This window comes from Aquila chrysaetos, chromosome 5, assembly GCF_900496995.4.
Source record: "Aquila chrysaetos chrysaetos chromosome 5, bAquChr1.4, whole genome shotgun sequence".
NCBI lineage: Eukaryota > Metazoa > Chordata > Aves > Accipitriformes > Accipitridae > Aquila > Aquila chrysaetos.
Window position 1 is genome coordinate 64,903,724 of NC_044008.1, and position 21,087 is coordinate 64,924,810.

The window sequence follows — 21,087 nt, forward strand, 5'->3', positions numbered from 1 at the left end:
GCCCAGTGCGGTGCCTGGGGGGGGGCCAGTGTCCATCCCAGGGGATGTATCCAGGGGTGGGAAGGGCTTCATGTCCCATTGGTGCTGGTCCCAGTGCTGCGGTGTGTGCTGTGGATCGGGGTGGTGGGGAACAGCCTGGGAGTGGGGCTTGGTGGGGTCAGTGGTGGCCAGATCCTGTCCCGGCACGGTGGTTGTGTGCTTGGTGGGAGGTCCGGGAGGTGGTGGCAGCACCAGGAGCACCAGTGATGGTACCTCTGCCAGGGCAGAGGAAGGGGATGTCTGGAGAAACTTGGTGCAGCCACTGCAGGAGGCAGGGATGGAGGTGGAAGAGGTGGGATCAAGGTGGAGGTGAAGATGGAGGTGGAAGAGAGGAAGAGGATGCTGGACGTAGACATGGAGATGAGTATAGAGGAAGTGGGATTGGGGTAGTGGTGGAGGAGATGAAGGTGGATGAGGTGGGATGGGGTGGAGGTGATGGAGGAGACTGGGACAGAAGTGGGGGAGATGGAAGTCGAGATGGAAGCAGGATTGGGTTGAAGTGGAGGAGGAGATGAAGGTGGAGGAGACCCTTGGTGGTGGGCTGCTCTAGGCCACCTCCCAGCTTGCAGTGCCACTGCTGGTGCCATGGCTGTGACCCTGTTTTGCAGCAGGTGACAAATGTGGGTTTGTCACCCATGTGTCACCCAGGCAAGCAGCAGCCCTGGGCATGGCAGGTTCCCCAGGGCACCCATGGGTGCTGGCAGTGGCATGGGCAGGGCTGCCGCTGCTCCGCATCCCACAGCTGAGGCTGGGAGGGGGTGAGAGCCCCAATATGAGTGGCCATCCCTGTGCCAGGCCTCGGGGACCCCATGCCCACCTCCCTTGCAAGGACCCTGCCTTGGCCCAGCAGCTGGGGGGGACCTTGGTGGGGTGCAGATGCACTGCAGGGACCCCAGGGACCTGCCACCCCAGCACCCTGGGCTGCTCCCTCTGCCCGGGGGCCCTTGAGGCTGGGGGCCTGCTGAGCCCTGGGGCACTCAGTTCCTCCACCCGTGGGTGCTGCCCTGCCCCGGTGGGCGTCTGCGTGGCTGGGGCTGAGGCTTGGCACTGTCACACTGCAGGGCTGGCATCCCCCCGCATGGTCCCCGGCATCCCATGGGGAATGGGGTGAAGGATGTGGCATGGCCAGACTGGGGACCCCCGCAATGACGTACCCCGTGTGGGCAGAGGACCATACCTTCCCTGGCACCCATGTCTGCCTGCAGGCGTGAGGGCATGGAGGTACCTCCGTGCCTCCCCATGTAGTGGCATCCCGCGGGGCATCCTCTCCCCATTGCCCCTCCATACTGTGCAAAGTGGGGTCCCGTCCCCCACCCCATCCCACCAGGCTGGGGAAGCCCCCGGTGCCATACAACCCCTCTGCTGCCCATCCTCCACTGCCACGCGATATTCCCCTCCACATACACCCTGCTTGGTCCCAAAACACAGGCAAGGACCCCCCCACAACTGGGTTGGTGCCCACCCCGAGTTTGGGACCACCCCAAATCCAGGCTGGGACCACCCTAGGCCTGATGCTGCCCCATCCCTCGGGACCATGGCAGCCCACACAGAGCAAAAACCATTTTATCACCCAAACCCTCATTAAGGCCCATTTCTTATAGCAAAGTACCTTCCAAATGTGTCCTAAATCCATCAGTGGGCACCAGTTTGGGCTGGGACCATCCCAAATCCGGGCTGGGACCACCCCATGCCTGGCCCTGCCCCATCCCATGGGACCAGGGCCCCAACATCCCGCATCAACCCAACCCCACCATTTTACCCCCCAAACCTCATCCAACCCCACATCCCCCCCCACCAAACACCCCCCACCGCTGCCACCGCGGCCGGGCACGGCCCTGCTGATGCCAACAGGCATTAACCAAACGCCAGCGCTGCCGGGCAGTTCACAGCGAGTGGCACATGGATTTATTGATTGCTTTGGGGTGCTGGTGCCCCCGGGTGCCCGCCTGGGGCGAGGGGCACGGCGCGAGCGGGGCGGGGGGGCAAAGCGCTGCCATTTCCATCCTCCCTCTGTGCACCGGGTGGGTGGGAATGGCTCCAAATAAAACAAATCTCTATATATTTTTTCTATATATATATACAAATATATAATATATATATATCTCTGCCGATATATATATATAATCTCTCTTATCTCTCTGGAAAGGATAAAAGGTTAATTTGTCTTCGCATGCACGACCAAAGCCACCAACCCATGGGGACAGCGGGTGCCGAGGGATGCGCGCCCTTGCCCGCCAGCACCCCGAGAGCCCGGGGGAGCCGCATCCTGCGTCCCCAGGTTATTGCTGGTCAGGTCCCATCCTGCTCCGGCAAACAAGCGGAGGGGGAAGAAGCCGAAGAAATGAAATCCCGCTGCAAAGCGCCGGCGAGCTTGTTGTCACCTGGCCGGTAGCCAGTGGCACCTGCTGTCGGGGCACGGAGGAGGTGGTGGCATCGCCCCAGGACCGTGGGTGCTGTGGGGTGCGGGGGGGCGCAGGCACCCGGTCGAAAGGCAAAGTCTGGATAAGGCGAAAAAAAACGAAATAAAGAACAGCGACCGCCCCCCAAACCGGGCGCTTTGCCACCCAAAACTGGCGTGCCAGTGGCCCTCGGTGCCGGTGGCTGGTGCTGGCCCCTGGGTGCTGCAAGGATGAGCTTGGGGACAGGGACACTGTCATAGGGCTGTGCTCTCCGATTCCTCCTCCTCCTCCTCCTCCTCCTGCTGGGCAGCTGGGCCCAGCCCCGAGAGTCTCTGCGGTGCCTCCGGCGGGTCCCGGCACAGGGCGGCATCCGGGGGGACGTGGAGGGAGGGGACCTCAAAACGGAGCAGACCTGCGGGAGGACAGAGTGACGGGAGACACCTCGCTGGGGCTGGCACCGCGTTAGTGCCACCACCAGGGATGTCACCACCGATCCCTGCTCTGTGCCACCCCACCCTAGCCGGAGCCTGTGACACCAGCCCCGATGTCCCCCACCCGGATGCCCTGCTCTCCTCCCACTGAGTGCAGGTGACAGCGCTGTCCCCTCTCTCAAGGGACCTGCAAGGCGAGCCAGCACACGTGCAGTGACAGAGGGTGGCCCACAGCCCGAGGCAGGCGGTGTCACTGCTGTCCCTTGCCGAGAGCAGAGCAACCCTCCCCCAGGTGGATAAAACACTTCTGCCTGCCAGGCCCTGCTGCCATCGTGGGGTCCCAAAACGGGCAGCGGCTCCCACGGGCACATGGCGGGGGGACCTACACCCGTGCCGGGGTGCAGTGCCGGGGCTGCACCCGTGCCCAGAGGAAATGCCAGGGTGCCAGGGCCGCACCGACACCCGCGTGCAACGCCAGAGCTTCACCGGTGGGTGCCATGCCAGGGCCGCACCGGTGCCAGGGTGCGATGTCTCGGTGCGACGTCAGGGCTGCACTGATGCCTGGCTGCGATGCCAGCGTGCAATGCCGGGGCTGCACCGGTGCCAGTGCCGCACCAAAGGAAGGTGGCCCGCCTGGGGAACACCCAGCCCCGCTCCGCAGGGTGCCCGGAGGCTAGTTGCTGCCCGTGCTGTCCCCCCACCCGTTGCAGGCAGGACGGGCACATGGAAGAGCAGAGCCCTCCGCCCTGTGGGGCCCTGTGGCCAGCCGGGCCAGAGCTGGGGGGCTCCCAGAAGTGCCCGGCCCGTGTCCCCAGGTGTCCCCGATGCCACTGGCACTTCCAAAGCATCGCCCTGACCGTCCCCCTCCGGGACACCGGGGTGGGGGGACACCAACAACCCAGGGACAAGAGAGGTCAGAACAGCAGCACAGGCTTGTGGTGCTTCCCAGGGACGTTGTCACCTTCCTGGGGACATCACCACCTTCCTGGGGACATCACCACCTTCCCAAGGATGCTGCCACCTTTCCAGTGACAGTTCCACCTTCTCGGGGACATCGCCACCTTCTCGGGGACACAGCCGACTTTGCAAGGATGTTGTCACTTTCCCGAATACATTGTCACCCTCCTGAGGAGAGTTCTACCTTGCCACGGACCTTGTCACCTTCCTGGGGACAGTTCCACTTTTCCAGAGACGCCACCACCACCCCCCTGAGTGCACTGTCACCCTCCCGGCGACAGTTCCACCTGCCTAGGGACACCAGTGCCGCGTTCCCGGGGCCATCGCCACCTTCCCGGGACCTCCCCCCCCCCGCCCCGACCCTGGGACAGCAGCCGGCATGTGTCGTGTGTCCCCCCCCCCCGCCCCGGCCCCGGCCCCCCCGCTCCCTGCCCGACCTTACCTGCCAGCGCACCGTCCCCGGGGCCCGCGTTGTCCCGGCGGGGCAGCTCCGGGGGCTGGGGGGGGGGCGGCGGCGGCCGGGGGGGGCTGGGGGCGGGGGGGGGCAGCGTGGGGCGCGGCCGCGGCTTGGGGGTGGGGCGGGACTTGGGGGCGGCGGCGGCGGGGGGGGGCAGCGCGGGGGGAGGCGGGGGAGGCGGCGGCGGGGGCGAGGGCTGGCCGGCGGGCAGGCAGGGCCCCGGGGGGGCGGCGGGGCCGTAGGGGGACGGGGTACTGGGGGGGGTGGGGGAGAGGCTGGCGGGGGAGGGCTGGCCCCCCCCCTGCTCCCCCGCGGCCGCCCGGGGCGGGATGGGCGCCAGCTTCTTGGCCACTGCGAGACAGAGATAAGGAGGGGGGGTGTCAGGGTGCTGGGGGGGGGGTACACCGAGCGCGGGGACCCCCCCCCCCCCGTCGACTCCCGCCCCGCTCCTACCTTTGCGCAGGGCGTGCGGGCTCTGCTCGGCGGGCGGGGGGGCCGCGGCGGGCGGCTGGTGCCCGCTGCCCGGGCCGGGGCTGCCGCGGGGCTGGCCGGCCCCGGGGGAGAGCTCCTTGGGTTTTAAAGTGCTGGGGGCGGGGGGGGTAAATGGGAAAAGAAGGGAAATGAAAAGAGAAAAGCATGTAAAAGAAAAGAATGAAAAACAAACCGGAAAATTAAAGAAAAATGAAAATGAATGAAAAAGAGAAATAAAATCAAAAATAAAAACGCAAAACAAAAAACGCAAAGAATTAAACCGGAAAATTAAAGAAAATAAAATGAAAATGAATGAAAGAGAGCAATAAAATCAAATAATAATGCAAAAGAAAAATGAGACATGCAAAGAATTCAAATAAAAATAAAACGGAAAATTAAAGAAAATAAGATCAAAATGAAAATAAACGAAAAATAAAAATTAAAAATCAAATAATAATGCGAAAGAAAAACAAAAAATGCAAAGAATTAAAATAAAAATAAAAACCAAAAGAAAATAGAATGTAATAATAAAAGTAAATGAAAAATTGAAATAAAAACAAAACCCCAAAATAATGGAAATAAAAAAAATAATTTAAAAAGTAAAATAAACCCCCAAAATAATATGAAAAAATAAATGAAAAATTAAAAGAAAATTAAAAATGAATGAAAAATAAAATACGATTTAAAAATTAAAAGTAATGATGAAAAGAAGAAGGAAAATTAAGAAGTAGAAGGAAGAAGAAGGGAGAGCCGTGAGGTCCTTCCCGCCCCCCCCCCCGCCCCGCAGCACAACCAGCGCGCAGCCCCGGGCTGGCCCGGGGGGGCCGACTCCCACCTCGGCAGGTGTTTCTCAGCCCCCAGCCCGCGGGACGCCCGCCCCCCCCCGCCCCCCGGGGCCAGCGCTGAGGGGTCACCGAGCTCCCCCCCCCCCCCCCCGGCGCCCCCCCCCCCCGCCCCGGTTTGGGGTTCCCGCGGTTACCTCGCCGGGCCGGATCCTGCGGCTCGGGCGGGCGGGCGGCTGCCCCGGGGGAGCGGCAGGGCTGCGGGGGGGGGGGGGGGGGCCGTTTGGGGGGCAGTGCCACGGGGGGAGGGAGCGGCGAAGGGAGCAAGGCTTGGCGCCGGGGTGAAGGGCGAGCAGCGAGGAGGAGAAGGAGGAGGACGAGTGGGGAGGAAGGCTCCGGCTGCAGCCCGGCCAGAGGGGCTGCGCCCAGGGGTGGGGACAGGGCCAGGAGCCGGGGAACAAGGGGACCCGCTCGTCCTCGGGGCGGGGGGGGGCTGGAGCCGCCATTCGGCCAGGCACACGCCAGGTTACCCCTGCTGCAAAATGTCCACAAACACCGTAAAAAAGCCAAAAAAATGGTAGAACGGAGGAAAAAATAAAAAGAGCAGAAGCGTTGGTGGCGGGGGACAGGGGAGAGCGGCGGGGGAGCCCTCGTCGTGCCAAAGCCCCCCCCCCGGCCTCGTCCCACCACACCAGGATCCGGCCCCACGGCACGACCCACCCGGGGCTGCCACCCCCACCCATGGGTGCACCCCGGGGCATGGCACGGCTCGCAGGTGGCTGCAAAGCTCAGCTTCCCTTTTGGGGGCAGAAAAGTGGAATTTAGGTGCTTTCTCCCACCTGGCCCATGCAAATTAAAGCTGGACACGGACCTCAGGCAGAGGAAGGGCTCGGGGAACGCTGGGCTCCTTTAGGCTTTTCCTTGCACCTTCCTTGCACCGCCAGCCCAAATTTCACTACAGCCCAGCGACACCCACTGCGAGCCGGCAAGGAACCCGCAGGAAAAATCCCCAAAGGCCGCACGGTTCCCACAGGGCCGGCAGGATGGGGATGTTGCGGTGGCCGTGGGGATGCTGAGCATCCTCTCCTCCCGCTGCTCCCGGGATGCCGCTCCTCTCCCAGGGATGCTGAGCATCCTCTCCTCCCACTGCCTCTGGCGCTGCAGTGAGGTTGTTTTGCTGCTGGATTCACACATGGGGACGATGCCCGGGTTGGGGACACGGAGGTGCCGGTGGCCTTACCTTGTCCGCTCGGCTCCCGGGGGGAAGCCAAAGCTGGTGGGAGGCGGGGAAGGGGTAGCTGAAATATCCGGCGATTGCTCAGGAATGGGCGAGTGGGGGGTGGCGGGGAGCTCGGCGGGTGGCGCGGGGGGCTGAGCGGCCGGTGGGGTGGAAGACGTCTTGCGCGCCACTGAGGTGCCTCGGCGAGCCACCCACGAGGTGTCCATCACCCTGACGCCCATGCTGGAGGGACACAGAGACAGGCTCTTAGCACCCGCCCGGCAGGAGGGGACCGCTGGCACCGCGTCGCGGCTCCTTTGGGGTGCCTGGTCCCTAAAAATGCCTCTTCCATCGGGAAGCTGCTGGGAATGAACCTCCATGGCAATAGGGCAGGAGTGGCTGTGGGATGCGCTTGTCACCCACCGGCCACCTCTCCCTTCCCTAGGTACCAGCAGGCACCAGCACCCTGCCAGCATCCTCCCAGCAACCACCCGGCATCCTCCCAGCACCGCTGCAGAGGATACAGTACCTTTGGATTTTCCTAAGGCTGCATGGGCAGAAACACACAATTATTAGTGCAAAAAAACCCTAAAACTCAACAGTGCACAGGGTGCAGCGCCTGCTGCTCAAAAAAGGAGCTGTGAGGTTAAGGGCTTCAAAAGAGGGAGCAGGAGGGGCACGGTGGGGACCAGGCTACACTGTGATGGGGAGAGCTCGGGATGATTTTTGGAGATGGGGAGAGCCCTGGGGACATTTTTGGGGGATGGGGAAAGCCCTGGGGGTGTTTTCTGGAGCCGACCTGACTGGCTGCGGTCCCTGTGAGGTGGCACTGGTGGGAGGCATGCACAGGCTGGGAGTGGGGAGCTTTCCCCTGGAGCAGAGCCCGCACACTTTGGGGACACCCGGGCACCTGACCCCATCACGGCACAGCCCCCGTGCCACGCCACGGGCCACCCCACTCGCATCTCCAGCAGGCTGGGGGAAGGCATCAAACCCCGGGCTCACCTGAGCACCCCCAAGAGCCCAGCATGGAGAGCAGGGGGTCCTCCCACCCCAGGAACACCCAACCTCCACCAGCTCAGTGCCACAAACCCCCGCAGGATGATGGCAATGCCACCACCTCCCTCTCCCCAAACCCTGGCACTGCAAAGACCCCTACCCATCCTTCTTGTAAAACTCCAGCATCATGTTGTCCGTGGCCACGCTGAGGGGCCGCCGTGCCTGGTCGTGCTGCCGGCGGTCCGCGTGGTCCATGTCCGGGGAGGGCATGGAGCTGTAGTTGGCGTTGTGGTTGACGTGCATGGGGCTGCCGTAGTTGCCTGTCACATTGAACTCGATGTCTGGGACAGGGGGGAAGGAGAAGGGGGAGGACATGGGGTTGTGTGTCCTCAGCGAGGGGTGGGATGGGGCATTGGCACTGCAGGAATGCTCAGAGGGTCCTGGAGTGGCTGGGTTGGGCTCACTGCTGTGATGAGTCTTGCCAGATCTCTGCCTGAGCTCCCCCATCCCGGTCCAAGCCAAGGCAAGTGGAGGAGGCCAGCAAAATAAATATGGGAGCTCAGCACCCCATTCCCCAGGGGCGGGCCAGGAGGTCCCACAAAGCCCATCCCACCCCACCATGGCTGTGGGGCACAGCCTACCTCCGGGGAAGAACCAGTCGGCATGCTGGATGAGCGGCTCGATGATCCCCACGATCTGCAGCGAGACAGTCGTCATCATCTCCGTCATGTTCCTGCAAGGCATCGGGCAGCGGCTCAGCAACGCCACCGCCGCCTGGCCTTATTCCTAGAGGGATTTTTGCCCCGGACCCTCCTCACCCCCTTCCCCAGCATCCCTCTGCCATGCTCGCTTTCCACCCAGATACCTTACCCATCCGCCTGCGGCCAGAGGAGGTTGGGCCCCAGCACGATGGCCACGTTGCTCGGCGTCATTTTATTCGTGTCCTGGTACTCAGTCAGCTTAGCCAGGAATTTAATCAGGTACCTGGAAAGCAGAGCCAAGCCGTGTCGGTGTATCGGGATCCCACACGCTCCGTCCCCTCCCTGAGTCCCACTGGCCCCGGGCTCACCTGATGTTGTTGTAGTTGGCTTTGGGCAACTTCTCGCAGGCGCTCCAGAGAGCCTGCAGCCGCTTCTCCTGCTCCGGGATGCTGCGGGGAGGCGGGCGAGAGGGTTATCCCCCCTCCCCACCCCAGGGCTTTCCACCCCACCAGCTCTGCCCTCGGGGACCCTGCAAGACCCTCGGGCTGCTGCCAATATTATATAAGTAAATTAACCCCAAAAGCCTGGCCAAAATGAGAAGGAAACCTTTTGGCGGCAGGTTGGATGCTGGTCCTCTCTCCACCTCTGTGCAGCCCCCCCAAGGTTTGTGTTTTGGGGATGTGTTTGCTTTGGAAGGGGAAATTACTGGAAACAGCCTCCCAAAACAACAGCCCACTCCCCCCCCGTGCCACCCTTGGGGACCATCCCCTCCAGCAAGCCACTGCCACGTCCCTGCTGTGCTCCAACGTTCCCAGGGCAGGTAGGGGACGTGGTCAGACCTTTATTCAGGCACCACCAAGGTGGTTCCCACCCCAAAAGGAGATGCTCCTTCTCCCACCTCCCTCTGCCTGACACCCCCCTACCCCAAACACCTCCCATGGTGGAGCAGGCAGGCTGCTGCCACCTCATCTGGCCCAATCCTGCTGGGTTTGGGGGTTCCGTGGTGCAGAGCACACCAGCAACGCAGGTGGGAGCTCCCTCGGCCAGCTGTTCCCCTGGGGTTTGCACACCCGTCCAGAAATGGCACCAATGCCCAGCACCCAAGGGCTTGTGGAAAGATGCTGGGTGCTCTGGACCATGCTGGAGACATCAGGGTCAGGGGACATCAGGACCACCCTCACTGCTGGGACCCATGATGCTCAAGGAGCATCAGGGGAACCCTCCTGGCTCTCAGACCCTGGAGGCAACACCCCAAATGCTGTGATCCACATCAGAAATAACTCATGACCCCCAAACCATCCATGGGGACCCAAGATGCCACCATCTGTGCCACAGAGGAATGGAGGGGATGCTCCAAACTCACTTGGAGGCCTGGATCCACTCCTCGTACAGCTCGAACGTCATAAGCGGCTCTGGCAGCTCTCGCAGGTAGGACTTGAGGGCTCCTGTGGCACACAAGGGACACGGGGCTCAGCACCGCAGGAGGTGCCACAGGTGGCACCAGCCACCAGCCACCAGAGCCATTTCCCTCCTCGGCATTTTGACTCGCATCCCTCCCAACCTCCCCACCGATGCACCCCAAAGCACCCATTAGTCCCTCCAGCTTGGTGAAGCCCGTACCATCCCCTGACCCCCAGCAACCACCTTGCCACCTCCACCTAGTCCCTCCTAGCACCTCCCCAATTCCTTTCACCATTTTTGCCTCCAACAAGTGTTCACCCAGCTCTCCATCGCTCGTTTTTGCCTAGGACATTCACAGCTCCTTGTGCCGGGAAAAGGTTCCCATTGCAGTCAATAGGAAACCAGGGTCCAATCTTGCGCCCACCAGAGAGCCCAGCCCAGCAGGGGAGCAGCTGATGGGCATTTAACCCCAATTAATGCTTAATAGCAGCCCCACGGGTTTGGATCTGTGCTTGGAGAGGATCTTCACCCCAGAAGAGGTAGAGAGACGACGGCAAGCTTGATGATAACATGTGTGAATCTTCCCGACTGCTCCCTGCTTCTGCAGAGCCTCTCCTGATCAGCATCACCCACATTAGTGTCACCAGGGCCCTGCCATCTCCTTGGATTATGATTGCATCCCTGCTTTCTTCCTTGCCTGTGACTAAAAGTGCTGCTTGAGCCTTTGGCCGGGGAGGGGACATGTGGGTTGAGGTTTGTGCTCCTTGGTGGATGGCAACTCCTAAATGCCCCCACTTCCACCAAATGCTGTATTTGTGCACCTGCATTTGTCACCCTGGATAGTCTGTCTTTGCTGTTCAAAGGCTTTGGGGCAAATCACAGAAGGGTTGAGGTTGGAAGAGACCTCTGGAGGTCATCTGTTCCAACTCCTGCTCCAGCAGGACCACCAGAGCTGGTTGCCCATGACTGTGTCCTGATGGCTTTTGAGTATCTCCAAGGATGGAGACTTCACCACCTCCTTGGGCAACCTGTGCCAGTGCTTGGTCACCCACACAGTGACAAGTGTCTCCTGATGTTCAGAGGGAACCTCCTGTGTTCCAGTTTGTGCCCATTGCCTCCGGTCCTGACACTGGCCACCACTTGAAAGAGCACTGTCTTCTTTGCACCCTCCCTGCAGGTATTTTTATCCATTGATGAGGTCTCCCTGAACCCTCTCCTCTCCAGGCTGAACAGTCCCAGTTCCTTCAGCCTTTCCTCCTAGGAGAGATGCTCCAGGCCCTTCATCATCTTCACAGCCCTTCACTGGGCTCTCTCCAGTATGTCCATGTCTCTCTTGTAGTGCCCAGGACTGGAAGGATCACCTCCCGTGACCTGCTGACATCACTCCTCCCAGTGCACCCCAGGACACCATTCGCCTTCAGCATGCCACAAGGGCATGTTGCTGGTTCATGGTCAAGCTTGGTGGCTACCAGGACCCCCAGGGCCATCTCTGCCAAGCTGCTTTCCAGCTGGGTGGCCCCAGCATGTCCTGGTGCCTGGGGCTGTTCCTACCCAAGGGCAGGACTTGGCCCTTCCCCTTGCTGAACTTCACGAGGTCTCTCTCAGCCCATTTCTCCAACCTGTCCAGGTCCTTCTGGATGGCAGCACAACCCTCTGGTGCACCAGCCACTGCTCCCAGTTTGGTGTCCTCTGCCAACTTGCTGAGGGTGCACCCTGCCCCATCATCCATGTCATTAGTGAAGGTGTTAATCAGGATCGGACCCAGTATTGACCCCTGGACTACACCACTAGTTACTGGCCTCCAGCTAGACTTCATGTCACTGATGACCACCCTCCGGGTGCCCATGGTTGGTGCTTGGGAGCTGGATGGGCCATCCCGCACACCACCAACTCCCCCGCCCCGAGGCAGCCTCTACCTGCGATGGCGTGCGGGTCGGCCCGAGTACTCCTGCACGTCCAACACGCAGCAGTCCAGGGCGGCCTTGAGCTTCTTCAGCTTGGAGGCCGAGGGAGCCACTCGGAAGAGACCCTTCACAGAGGACACAGGAGAGCGTCAGACAAGCTTTGGGGCCGGCGATGTGCCCAAAGCCCCCCCAGTTCCTCATCCCTGCCCTGGAGGCACCCATGTCCCCTTCCAGCATGCCCAACCAGGGGTGGCAGGACGTGGGACCCACCTCCTCCTGCATGCCGCACTCCAGCAGCATCGTCACGCACGCCTCCACGGGGAAGGCGATCTCCCGCCCGCTGACGGCCAGGTGCTCCTCCAAAGGCTTCCCGAAGGAGGGCTTCTCCATCCACGCCTCTGTGACGGGCAGAGGGGGTGAGAGAAGGGGGAGGACACGGCAGGGACGGTGCCAGATCCGGCATCCCCTCCCCGAAAGGCCCTTGGATCACAACGTTTTGGCAGCAAAATATTCCATTTGGGTGTTGCTAAAATAACAGGACCCCGCACCTCTGTCCTGGGCAGCTCGGGAAGTGCTTTTTAAAGATGAAATCCAAACAAAATGTTTTCCAATCATCACACGGGACATTTCAAAGGGGCTGGATAACGTTTTCCGGGGGGAGCAATCACGGGCAAACCTTTGCAATATATTCCCCCTTCTTCCATCACAGTTTGAGGCAGGAATATTTTGTGGGATCAAGAGAAAAAAATAAAATACAAATCACTCCCTGCCCCGCTGCAGCGATGGCAGCACCCCGAGCCCTGCCCCGGGGAATGCGCTGCTCTCGGGGCCATCACGTGGGGCTTTCCCCCACCTCGGTCTCCCAGCCCAGCTCCTACGGAGGTTGCACACCGCAAAGCAAAGCCCCAAGACCCCCCCCCTGCCTTGGTGCTGGGTTCCCCACCCCCGGTGCTGCGCTCAATGGGGATATTTGGGCAGGTTCCCCCCCCCCTTTCCATGAAGCTGGCCGGATCCTGCCCCTCGTGACCACGTGGGATGGGGATGCCCTCCCCAGCGCCGGGGCAGGTGCGATGCAGATGGGGTGAGCAAAGGAAGGATGCTCAGCCACAAACCCAGCACCACGCTGCGGGGTCACGCCGGAGCCGGCTCATCACTGTGGCAAAGCCCCGCATGGCTCCGGCGTGACGCAGAGCCCTCGGCGTCGCATGCAGGAGCGGGACAGACCCCGCGGCCACTTACCCTGCTGGGCTTTAATTTGAGGCAGGACATTCTGCAAAAGCGCTAAGGATTTCCGATGGTACTCTGCCTGCACCTCGATCAGCTGGGAGGGAGAGACGGCACCGGCTGTCACCGCTACAGCCGGGGATGGGGACAGAGGAGTCCCGTGGGGATGGGTGGCACTTACGGTTTGAAAATAGTTTGCATAGTCTACTTCTTTGGCCACAAAATTGTACATGTCAGCCGAGAGCTGGTCCTGAAGAGAGCAGAGAATTAGTCACCATCCTACTCGTGCTGCCCTGATGCCACCATGATGGCCCTTTCGGAGGCCACTGGGAGGGACCAGCTTGGTCACACCAGGAGCCAACAAGCAACGTGGCACGTTGCAGCACCCCGCTCGAGATGTGCTTAGGATGTCAAATATACGGCAGCACCACGGGGGTTTGCTCTCTGCTGCCGTGCAAATGGTTCCACCCTCGCCCCCCGCTCCTTCCAGAGCCCACAATTAGCTGGCACCTTGCAACGAGCTCTCTGGAAGCGAGAGTTACTTGGAAACAACCTATTAGACAAAGGCTGCACATCCCAGCGGGCTGAACGGCACAAATCCAGGCCAAATTAAACCCCAAGTTTGCCTGTCCCTGCCCCGTGCTGCATTGCAAGTGGCTCATTAGTCACAGGGCAGCAAAGCAGTGCGCACGGCTCGGCTGCCGCGGGTAGCATCCCAACCGCTCAGTGCGGACCAGGCTGACGGAGCATCGGGTGCTTCTTGCTCTGAATTGCAACGAGCCCCTCAGCACCAGGACACGGGTCTCTCTGTCCTCACGCTCGCAAAACAGACATTGCCGCTTCCCCAATTGCTCCTTGTGGAAAATCCCCTTGGATAACTCAACTGGAGGAAAACCAGCAGGCTTTCAAAACGTTGCGAGCACATCCCGGTTGCATCATCCACCATCAGTATGGTGAATATACTGGGGGTCAGCTCCTGGCCCAGCTGGTTTGCTGGGAATTGCTGGGCGTGTGGAGCTGCCATGCTCTTAAGATGGGGGAGACAGCACGAGTTTGAGACCGGATTTTAAAGGCTACACAGGTTCTGGTTGTGTCCCTGGAGAAAAGAGCCAGGAGTTGAGACACACACCCAGCTCCAGCTCCTGCCCAAAACCTATAGCGCAATGTTCACTCAGCCCTTTGCATTTTCTGCCTCTGGGGAATTTAAAGCCATGCAAAATTGCCTGCGGATTTCATCGCTGAATCCCGCGGCCCATGACGAAGGTTCTGCATCCCCCCTCGCTCAGACACTTTTCCCACCCAACATGACCGGCTGGGTGGGTCATGCTCCTGAGGGATGGTGGGGGGTGACATGGCTGGGTGGTACGCACGGGCTTGGCATGTGCCGGTGCTTCCCACAGGTCTCTGTGCCAGGGATGGGTTTACTTGGTGCTGAGCTCACTGGCTTCTGCCAGGATGGGTCCCCTGGGAATGGGATGCTCTCCGGCTCCAGCGGGATATGGAGGATGGGGATAGGGGAACTGGGGACATCCTGCTTGGCCGGTGAGCATCACCCACTGCCACCAGGCTGCGTTTGGGCATGGGGACCAGCCGGAGGAGGGTTTATCACAGGCAATGGGGTAAGAAGAGGGTGAAGAACGGGGTAAGAGGAAAGGCTGCAGGTTTTCCATGGTGCCTGGGATGTCAAGGTCCCCCCGCACCAGTGATCCCCCCGGGACCCCCGAGTACCCTGCAGATCTCCACTCTGTTGGCCGCCTCCTCCATCTCCTCCCTGAGAGCATCGGCTTTGGCACCCGAGGGCTGCAGGTTGCTGGCCAAACCCGAGGACTTCGCGGACTGCTGCCACCTGCAGAGAGAGGGCAGAGCTGTCACGGGGAGGGATGGGGACGCGCACAGAGCAGTGGCTGGATCCCAGTGGACTTGGAGGGCAGCCCAGGGACTTCCCTCAGCCAAGCCCACCATGGTTCCCAGGGCTGAGCACCATGGAGATGGTCCCAACCCAGGCTGGGATGCAGCATCCACTCCAAACCCTGAACATCCCCAGTCCCCACAATCGGCTGCACACTCTAGGCTCTAATTAAGCAATTATTTTCAGCAGGAGAACGAGCCTCATCCAGGTGACAGGAGAGAGGAAGGCAATGGGAGAGCCTGGATATGACGTTGGGGACTACAGACACCTGCCAAACCTCTCCTCAGAGCATGCTGCGATGTGTGGGGCTTGGCCAACTCAACGGCCCCAGGCAAAACCCAAAGCACAGCCTGCCGGGTCCCACTGCAGCGTCTGGGACACAGGATGATCCCCAGGGTCATCCCAGCTCCACCCCAGCACCACTCTACAGTGGCAGGAGCACCTGGCTCTTTGCAATCACATAAGAACTCAGAAAGATAGGGAAAAGAGGAAAACAATAAAGATTTGTGCCAGGAAAAAATACTCCTTTCTGCAGAGGGCAGGCAAGGAAAAGGGCTCTACAGATTCTGCAGACAAGCAGAAATCGCGGGTTATTGCAGAGCTTGACTTCAAGGCACACAGTGACATGGCTGAGACTTATTGTCCCAAGGGAGCCACAGTACCAGGGCTCTGGGACGTGTCCTCCACAGTGCTACCTATCACTTGGGAATTTTTATTTTTTACAAAGCAGCTTTGAAGCCACTCCCTACCGTGTCCTGGAGGAGTCCATGTCCAGCACGAGCTTCGCCAAGTGCTTCCTCTGCTTTTGGATATTCGGGATTTCCACCTGCAAGCCGCGCAGATAAGGATGCAACTCCTCATTTTAACATCATTAGGGAGATGGGACAGCTCGTCCCTCCTCTGTGTCCCCACCTGGGCTGTGCCACCCCCTGCCAGCCCCGACTGCTGAACCCACATCCCTGAGAGGAGCATCCTTGGCGGATCAAAGCTCCCTGCATTGGGGAGCTCGATGAAGGCAGGAAAAGGGCTTTTGGGGATGGCAATGCAAAGCCTCCCACACATGGGCACTGTTTGCCAAAGGATTTGGTAACAGCTGAAAGTCCTGAACACCAGCAGTGTGATAAGGGTCTTGTTTCTGCTGGGGAAGATAAAATCAGAACCAAGGCCAGGACATTTTGCTAGATGTAAAAAGGGGGGAAAAAAACCAGGTAAAATTGAAAACCAAAGTTGGCAGCAGTGGGGAAAAGGAGGAAAAAAAAAAATCCCAAACAACAATGGTATATGTTTGGAGCTTGGAAAAATGGGTCAGAAATGAGCATGTTAACACCTCTGCATTCAGGAAAGGCAGAAAAGAGCAAGAGCAGTGAGAGCGGGCAAAGGAGCCTGGCAGGACCACGGCCCCAGCAGCCAGCCCAGCTGAACGTGCAAATACCGCCTGCCAATTAAAGCAATTAGCAAACATCTCAAAGATGGAAGGTCCCTCGCAGGGGCCGGGAACCAAATATGCCGCCTAAGCGGTAAAACCCTGCTTTCCTCCAGGGCTTGTTTCAGATGCGAGTCCCCGGCACGGTGACACCCCAACGTCCCCGCTCACCTCAGCCAGCACGAAGAGGGGCTCGATGACGTCCCTCTCCACCTGCAGCTCGAAGTGGATGAGCTCCTGAGCCAGCTTGTCCTCTGCCTCTCCGCACAGCCGCAGCATCTTCCTGCAAGGGTACCGGCAGGGCTGGGCACAGGGGGGACTGGGGGGGAGCCACGGGCAGCCATCCTGCACCCACGGGGGTGGGCGATGGTCACCCAAAACCCCTGGGGGGTCTCAGCAGCGGCGTGGGGCAGCCCTTCCCTGGCAGAGGGCTGGAGGGAGGGCGGCAGCCCGGGGACTGTGGGCACTCCGGGTGTTAGGAAAATCTCATTCCCTAACTACTGTACCAATTACAGTCTGAAATTGTATGGACTTTCTGAAGAGAGGGATATAGTTTACATTGTACACTGCGTGACTGAAGGACCCCAGCTCATCACAAGGAGAACGATAAGGGAAACCCCTGGACTACTGACATCACGCGAGTGTCCCAGCCCTTCCGACACCACTGTGAACCCTGCCGCCGTTATCTGGCATCATAGATAAGGAACTGCAGCAATTCCCGGCAGCGGCATCCCGGCATCCCTGCAGCATCCCGGCAGTGGCAGAGCGCCCGGGGAGACCCGGGCCCCCCTTACCCCAGCAGGGAGTCATCCCCCAGCACAGCCGATCCCTCCATCAAGCACTGCGCCAGCGTCGTCAGCGGCAGCTTCTTCTGCAAAGAGAGGGCTGCGTTTCCCACCCCGCCGCCGCCGGCAGCCCGCCCGGCATCCTCAGAGCCCTGCCAAAGCCTCACCGAGCGCTTGTCGGCGTCCACGCCTTGCTGGCCCTGCAGACATGCCGTCAGCTTCTTGTGGGTGCTGTGGGAGACCTGCTTCACCAGCTCCAGACGCTTCTCCACCTGCGGATGCAGTGGTGCCCATCACCGGGGTATCCCGCCTGGTCCCGCACCCACCATGCAGGGACCTAAGGGACTTCTCGCTTTTCAGTCAAAGCAAGTTTAATTGCCGCTGCACAGGACGCAACAGCCCCGGAGCCCAACCCCTTCCCAGGGCAGGGATGCGTGAAGCAAGAGAAAGTTTCACCAGGCTGGTGCTGCCCCATCTTAACCCCCCGAGCAAGGCTGAGGGCTGGATCCAGACCAGCCTCCAAAGCCCTTGTGTCCCTGGGTGAGGGCAGGAGGTGTCTGGCCCCACCTGAGCCCTGCCACAAACCAAACTGGCCGATACTCTAACCTGGGGCTGAAAATTCCCTTATTTGCCTCTGCATTGATTAAATTAAGCAGTTCATCCCAAAACTCAGCGAGATGAGTCATTAAATGTAAGCAGCCAAGATCTGCTGAAAACCACAGCTCAGAGACGCAGGGAAAATATGGACATCTCAAAATTTGGGGAAATAATCTGGAAAAAGAGAAATATTCCCTAAAGCTGAAAATCTTGGGAAATTATCTGGGGAAAAAAAAAGAAATACTCCCTGCCTGGGAGAAGCGCTGAGCCTGCAGTGAGCCTGTGGGGCAGGAGGCATCTCACGGGAGCCTGGTACTCAAGCTGAGCTGCCCTTCACCACTATAATAATATACATATATATATGTATTTTAAAAAAATAGATGTCCATGATGCTTGGCTGAGGTAGAGCAGATTCTGCCATCCCTGCAACATATACATGTTCCTTTCAACATATACACGGACGTGTGTGTATATATATTAATTATGTATATAAAAATTATACAAATTATATATATATATACACACACATGTCCATGTACATGTTGAAAGGAAGGGGTACGATGTTCAGAAGGGCACGTATGTGGGTGCACACCCATCTACATGAGCCAAACTGGAGGCAATTAGATACAACACTGGGAAGGGTTTGGGTTTGGGTTCCCCATGATCCCTGGAGACAGACCCCCATGAACTTGACTGACTCTTTGGGAGACACCCACACGGGGTGGCACGGACCATCCTCCCCACTGAATTATCTCCAAAAGGTGTAAAAACCCCCTGTGCAATGCCAGGTGTGCCCTCAACGGTGCTGGCACAGATGCTACCTAGTGCCGGGATGTCACCGGCCGGCTCTAAGAGCAGGGTCTTGGTCTCAGTGCCAAGGGGCCATGGAGACCTCAGAGCTTGCAAGGAGAAACACCAGAAGTTAAAATAGAAAGAAAAAAGGTTCATTATTGATGTTCCCTCTGGCTGCTGGTGGCGGGGAGCCCTCAGCTCCCCTCCGCCCCATCCTACCAGGGCTGCCCATCCCTGGGGACAGCGGAGCACGTCACCGCCACACCCTGCCCATCCCTGCCACCAGCACTGGCAGTGAAAAAAGGGAAAAAAACCCCAAATCCCGAAGGCTGGAGACCGACTTGCAGGGGTGCATACTGCGAGGACGGCGCTGTTGAACAGCAAACAAACCCACCAACACCCCAGGAGCCTGCACGGCCACTTCCAGCAGCGATTTCTCACTGGTGCCAGTGCAAAAGGATTAACTGATGCAGGCGGCTGCCCTCTGTGCCCAGCTGGGACGTTTGCAAACAGCTTCATTTCACTCTCTTCCAGCGCAGTTTCCTTACTCCCTCACTCAAACCCTGCTCTGATTTTTGGCTAACACATGGCTCTTGCTAAAGCCTGATGTGTGCAGGGAGCAGTGTCATTAGGGGCAAGTGAGGGCAACATGTAGGCAGGACACGGTGGCCAGAAAGAGCTAAAGGTCACTCTGCAGCCACTGTCACCTGCAGGTTGTTGCCTCCTGCCACCAGCATCCTTGCATACCAGTTCTCTGGCTGTTTCTGCAGAATCTGCTAACTGATAGCAATGGCACAGACCAAATTCCCAAGCTGGAAGGTATAAATACATCAGCTTACACCTGAAAGAGGTTTTGAAGCGGCTCCAACAGCAGCCGGACTGGCTGACGCCAGGGGATGCCTGCACTGTGATGGAGGAGGAGCTGGACAGCTGTTTTGCTCCTCAGTGCCCAAGTGTGACGATTTAGAGAACGTGTGAGTTAGAAACTTATGAATTCAGTGATGGATTTGTGAATTTATGTCCCTTTGCTGGCAATTCCTCAGCCATTTCCCTCCCTGGGGCGTGCAGGAAGCCCTGCTCTGGGAGCAAAAAGCACCAAGATGAGATGTCCCCGAGAGACTGCGACCCGAGCATCACAGCCGATGCTCCAAGGCACCACGTGAGGTTTTTGGCTCAGGGCTCTTTTGCTGAAGTTGTCCAACCCATCAGCTTTGGGGACTGTCCCCTGCTGTCACGTGGCCTATCCCCAGGGCAGGTTTTGCAGCAGAGAGGGGAGATGCAGGTGTCCGCAATCCGGCTGGCCGTATCAGGTTGCCATCCTGGCGGAGACAAGACTGGATCCGATTCCAGCTGACCTGAAAACCAGGCTGGGAAAGGGCTGGGAGGGTGCGCGGGAGGGAGACGATGCCGCTTCCCACGCTTCCAACCCTCTCCTCCTCCTCCTAGCCCGTCTCACCACCGCAGGACACCGCGGCACCGACCAGCACGGAGCTGCTGCTGCCACATCCAGCACCCACAGGTGCGTGCCTGGGCACCCACAGGCACCCTGGGTGTGGATCAGACCAGCTGCAGAGGACCTCACCTGCAGGAGATCTTCGCTCAAAACCTCCGTCTTCTCAGCCCTGCAAGACAAGAAAGAACATGAAGTGCTGGCGAAGGGTCCGGCCCATGTGGCAGAGACAGGGCTGCACGCCGTGGTACTGGGCACGGCTGAACATGCTTTTCCATCGGGATGCAGCCAGTGATTTAAGGCTTCCTGGTCCCACCAGCCATTGCCTCATCTCCTAAATAAGCAAAGGATGGAGCATCTTCACGGCTCGCTGTGAGCGTGCCATGTCCCACACCAATTTAGGGTCCTGGTCTCCCCCTTATTTCTCCATTATCCACAGCAAAACAGGGACGCTAAATTCCCAGGAGGATGTGGGCAGTGCTGCGCAGGGAGGTGGCGCGTCTATGCAAGAAAGCAGCTCCCTGGGCCGTGCCGGGCTCTGGCACACCCTCAGTGCCGTGGATTTCAAGGACACAACCCGTCCGCACGACTGAGCCTCCTCGGTCCAACGCAGCCGACTGAATCTGCAGCGGCAGCTGCTGCCCGCGGCTTCGCTGTAACCCTCCCCGCTGCTCGTCGGAGCCGGATTTACCGCTCCAGAGCGCGTGTCATCTGCTGTCTTTGCTAGCGAGGAACGCCGGGGATGCAGAAGGAGACACAAACCCGCTGCAAGACCCTCCTCAGCCACGCACGGACCCACAGCATCCCTGCCTGCAAAGCCCCTGTGGCTGCTCCTCACCAGATCTGCTCAGGCTTATTTAAACCATCACACTCTGGATCATTTATTCATTTTCTTCAGGGTTTTTTACAACTTCAGTGCATCATCTCTCTTTGAAAAATGACCTCCTTCAAGATGCGCGTGGGCAGAGTTGTGATTTAGCCAATTAGTCCCTAAAGGTTTGTTAACAACAAAAGCTCGGTGCCCTTATCCTTCTTAAAAAAATACCTTTATTGCCTGAGCCCTGGTTGCTTTCTGCTATCCAAGCTGGTTTCTCAGCTTTGAGAGACTGAGTGAAGTATTGAAAAAGCGGAAGTAAGGAATAAGCAC

The 21,087-nt window shown here is 59.3% G+C and overlaps 1 protein-coding gene across 1 annotated transcript in view; it reads right to left on the reverse strand.

Moving 5' to 3' along the window:
* Nucleotides 1-1,921: 1,921 nt before the first annotated feature.
* Nucleotides 1,922-21,087, reverse strand: part of ARHGAP44 (Rho GTPase activating protein 44) — a 30,172-nt gene continuing 11,006 nt past the window's right edge. The window contains 21 exon segments of the mRNA XM_030014881.2: nt 1,922-2,850; nt 4,269-4,634; nt 4,737-4,867; nt 6,777-6,998; nt 7,285-7,302; nt 7,915-8,095; nt 8,396-8,487; nt 8,625-8,738; nt 8,824-8,904; nt 9,819-9,900; nt 11,773-11,794; nt 11,796-11,885; nt 12,031-12,158; nt 13,000-13,081; nt 13,166-13,234; nt 14,713-14,830; nt 15,643-15,719; nt 16,488-16,599; nt 17,111-17,187; nt 17,269-17,373; nt 20,073-20,112. Coding sequence (XP_029870741.1) covers nt 2,693-2,850; nt 4,269-4,634; nt 4,737-4,867; nt 6,777-6,998; nt 7,285-7,302; nt 7,915-8,095; nt 8,396-8,487; nt 8,625-8,738; nt 8,824-8,904; nt 9,819-9,900; nt 11,773-11,794; nt 11,796-11,885; nt 12,031-12,158; nt 13,000-13,081; nt 13,166-13,234; nt 14,713-14,830; nt 15,643-15,719; nt 16,488-16,599; nt 17,111-17,187; nt 17,269-17,373; nt 20,073-20,112 — 2,365 coding nt within the window. The 3' untranslated portion in view covers nt 1,922-2,692.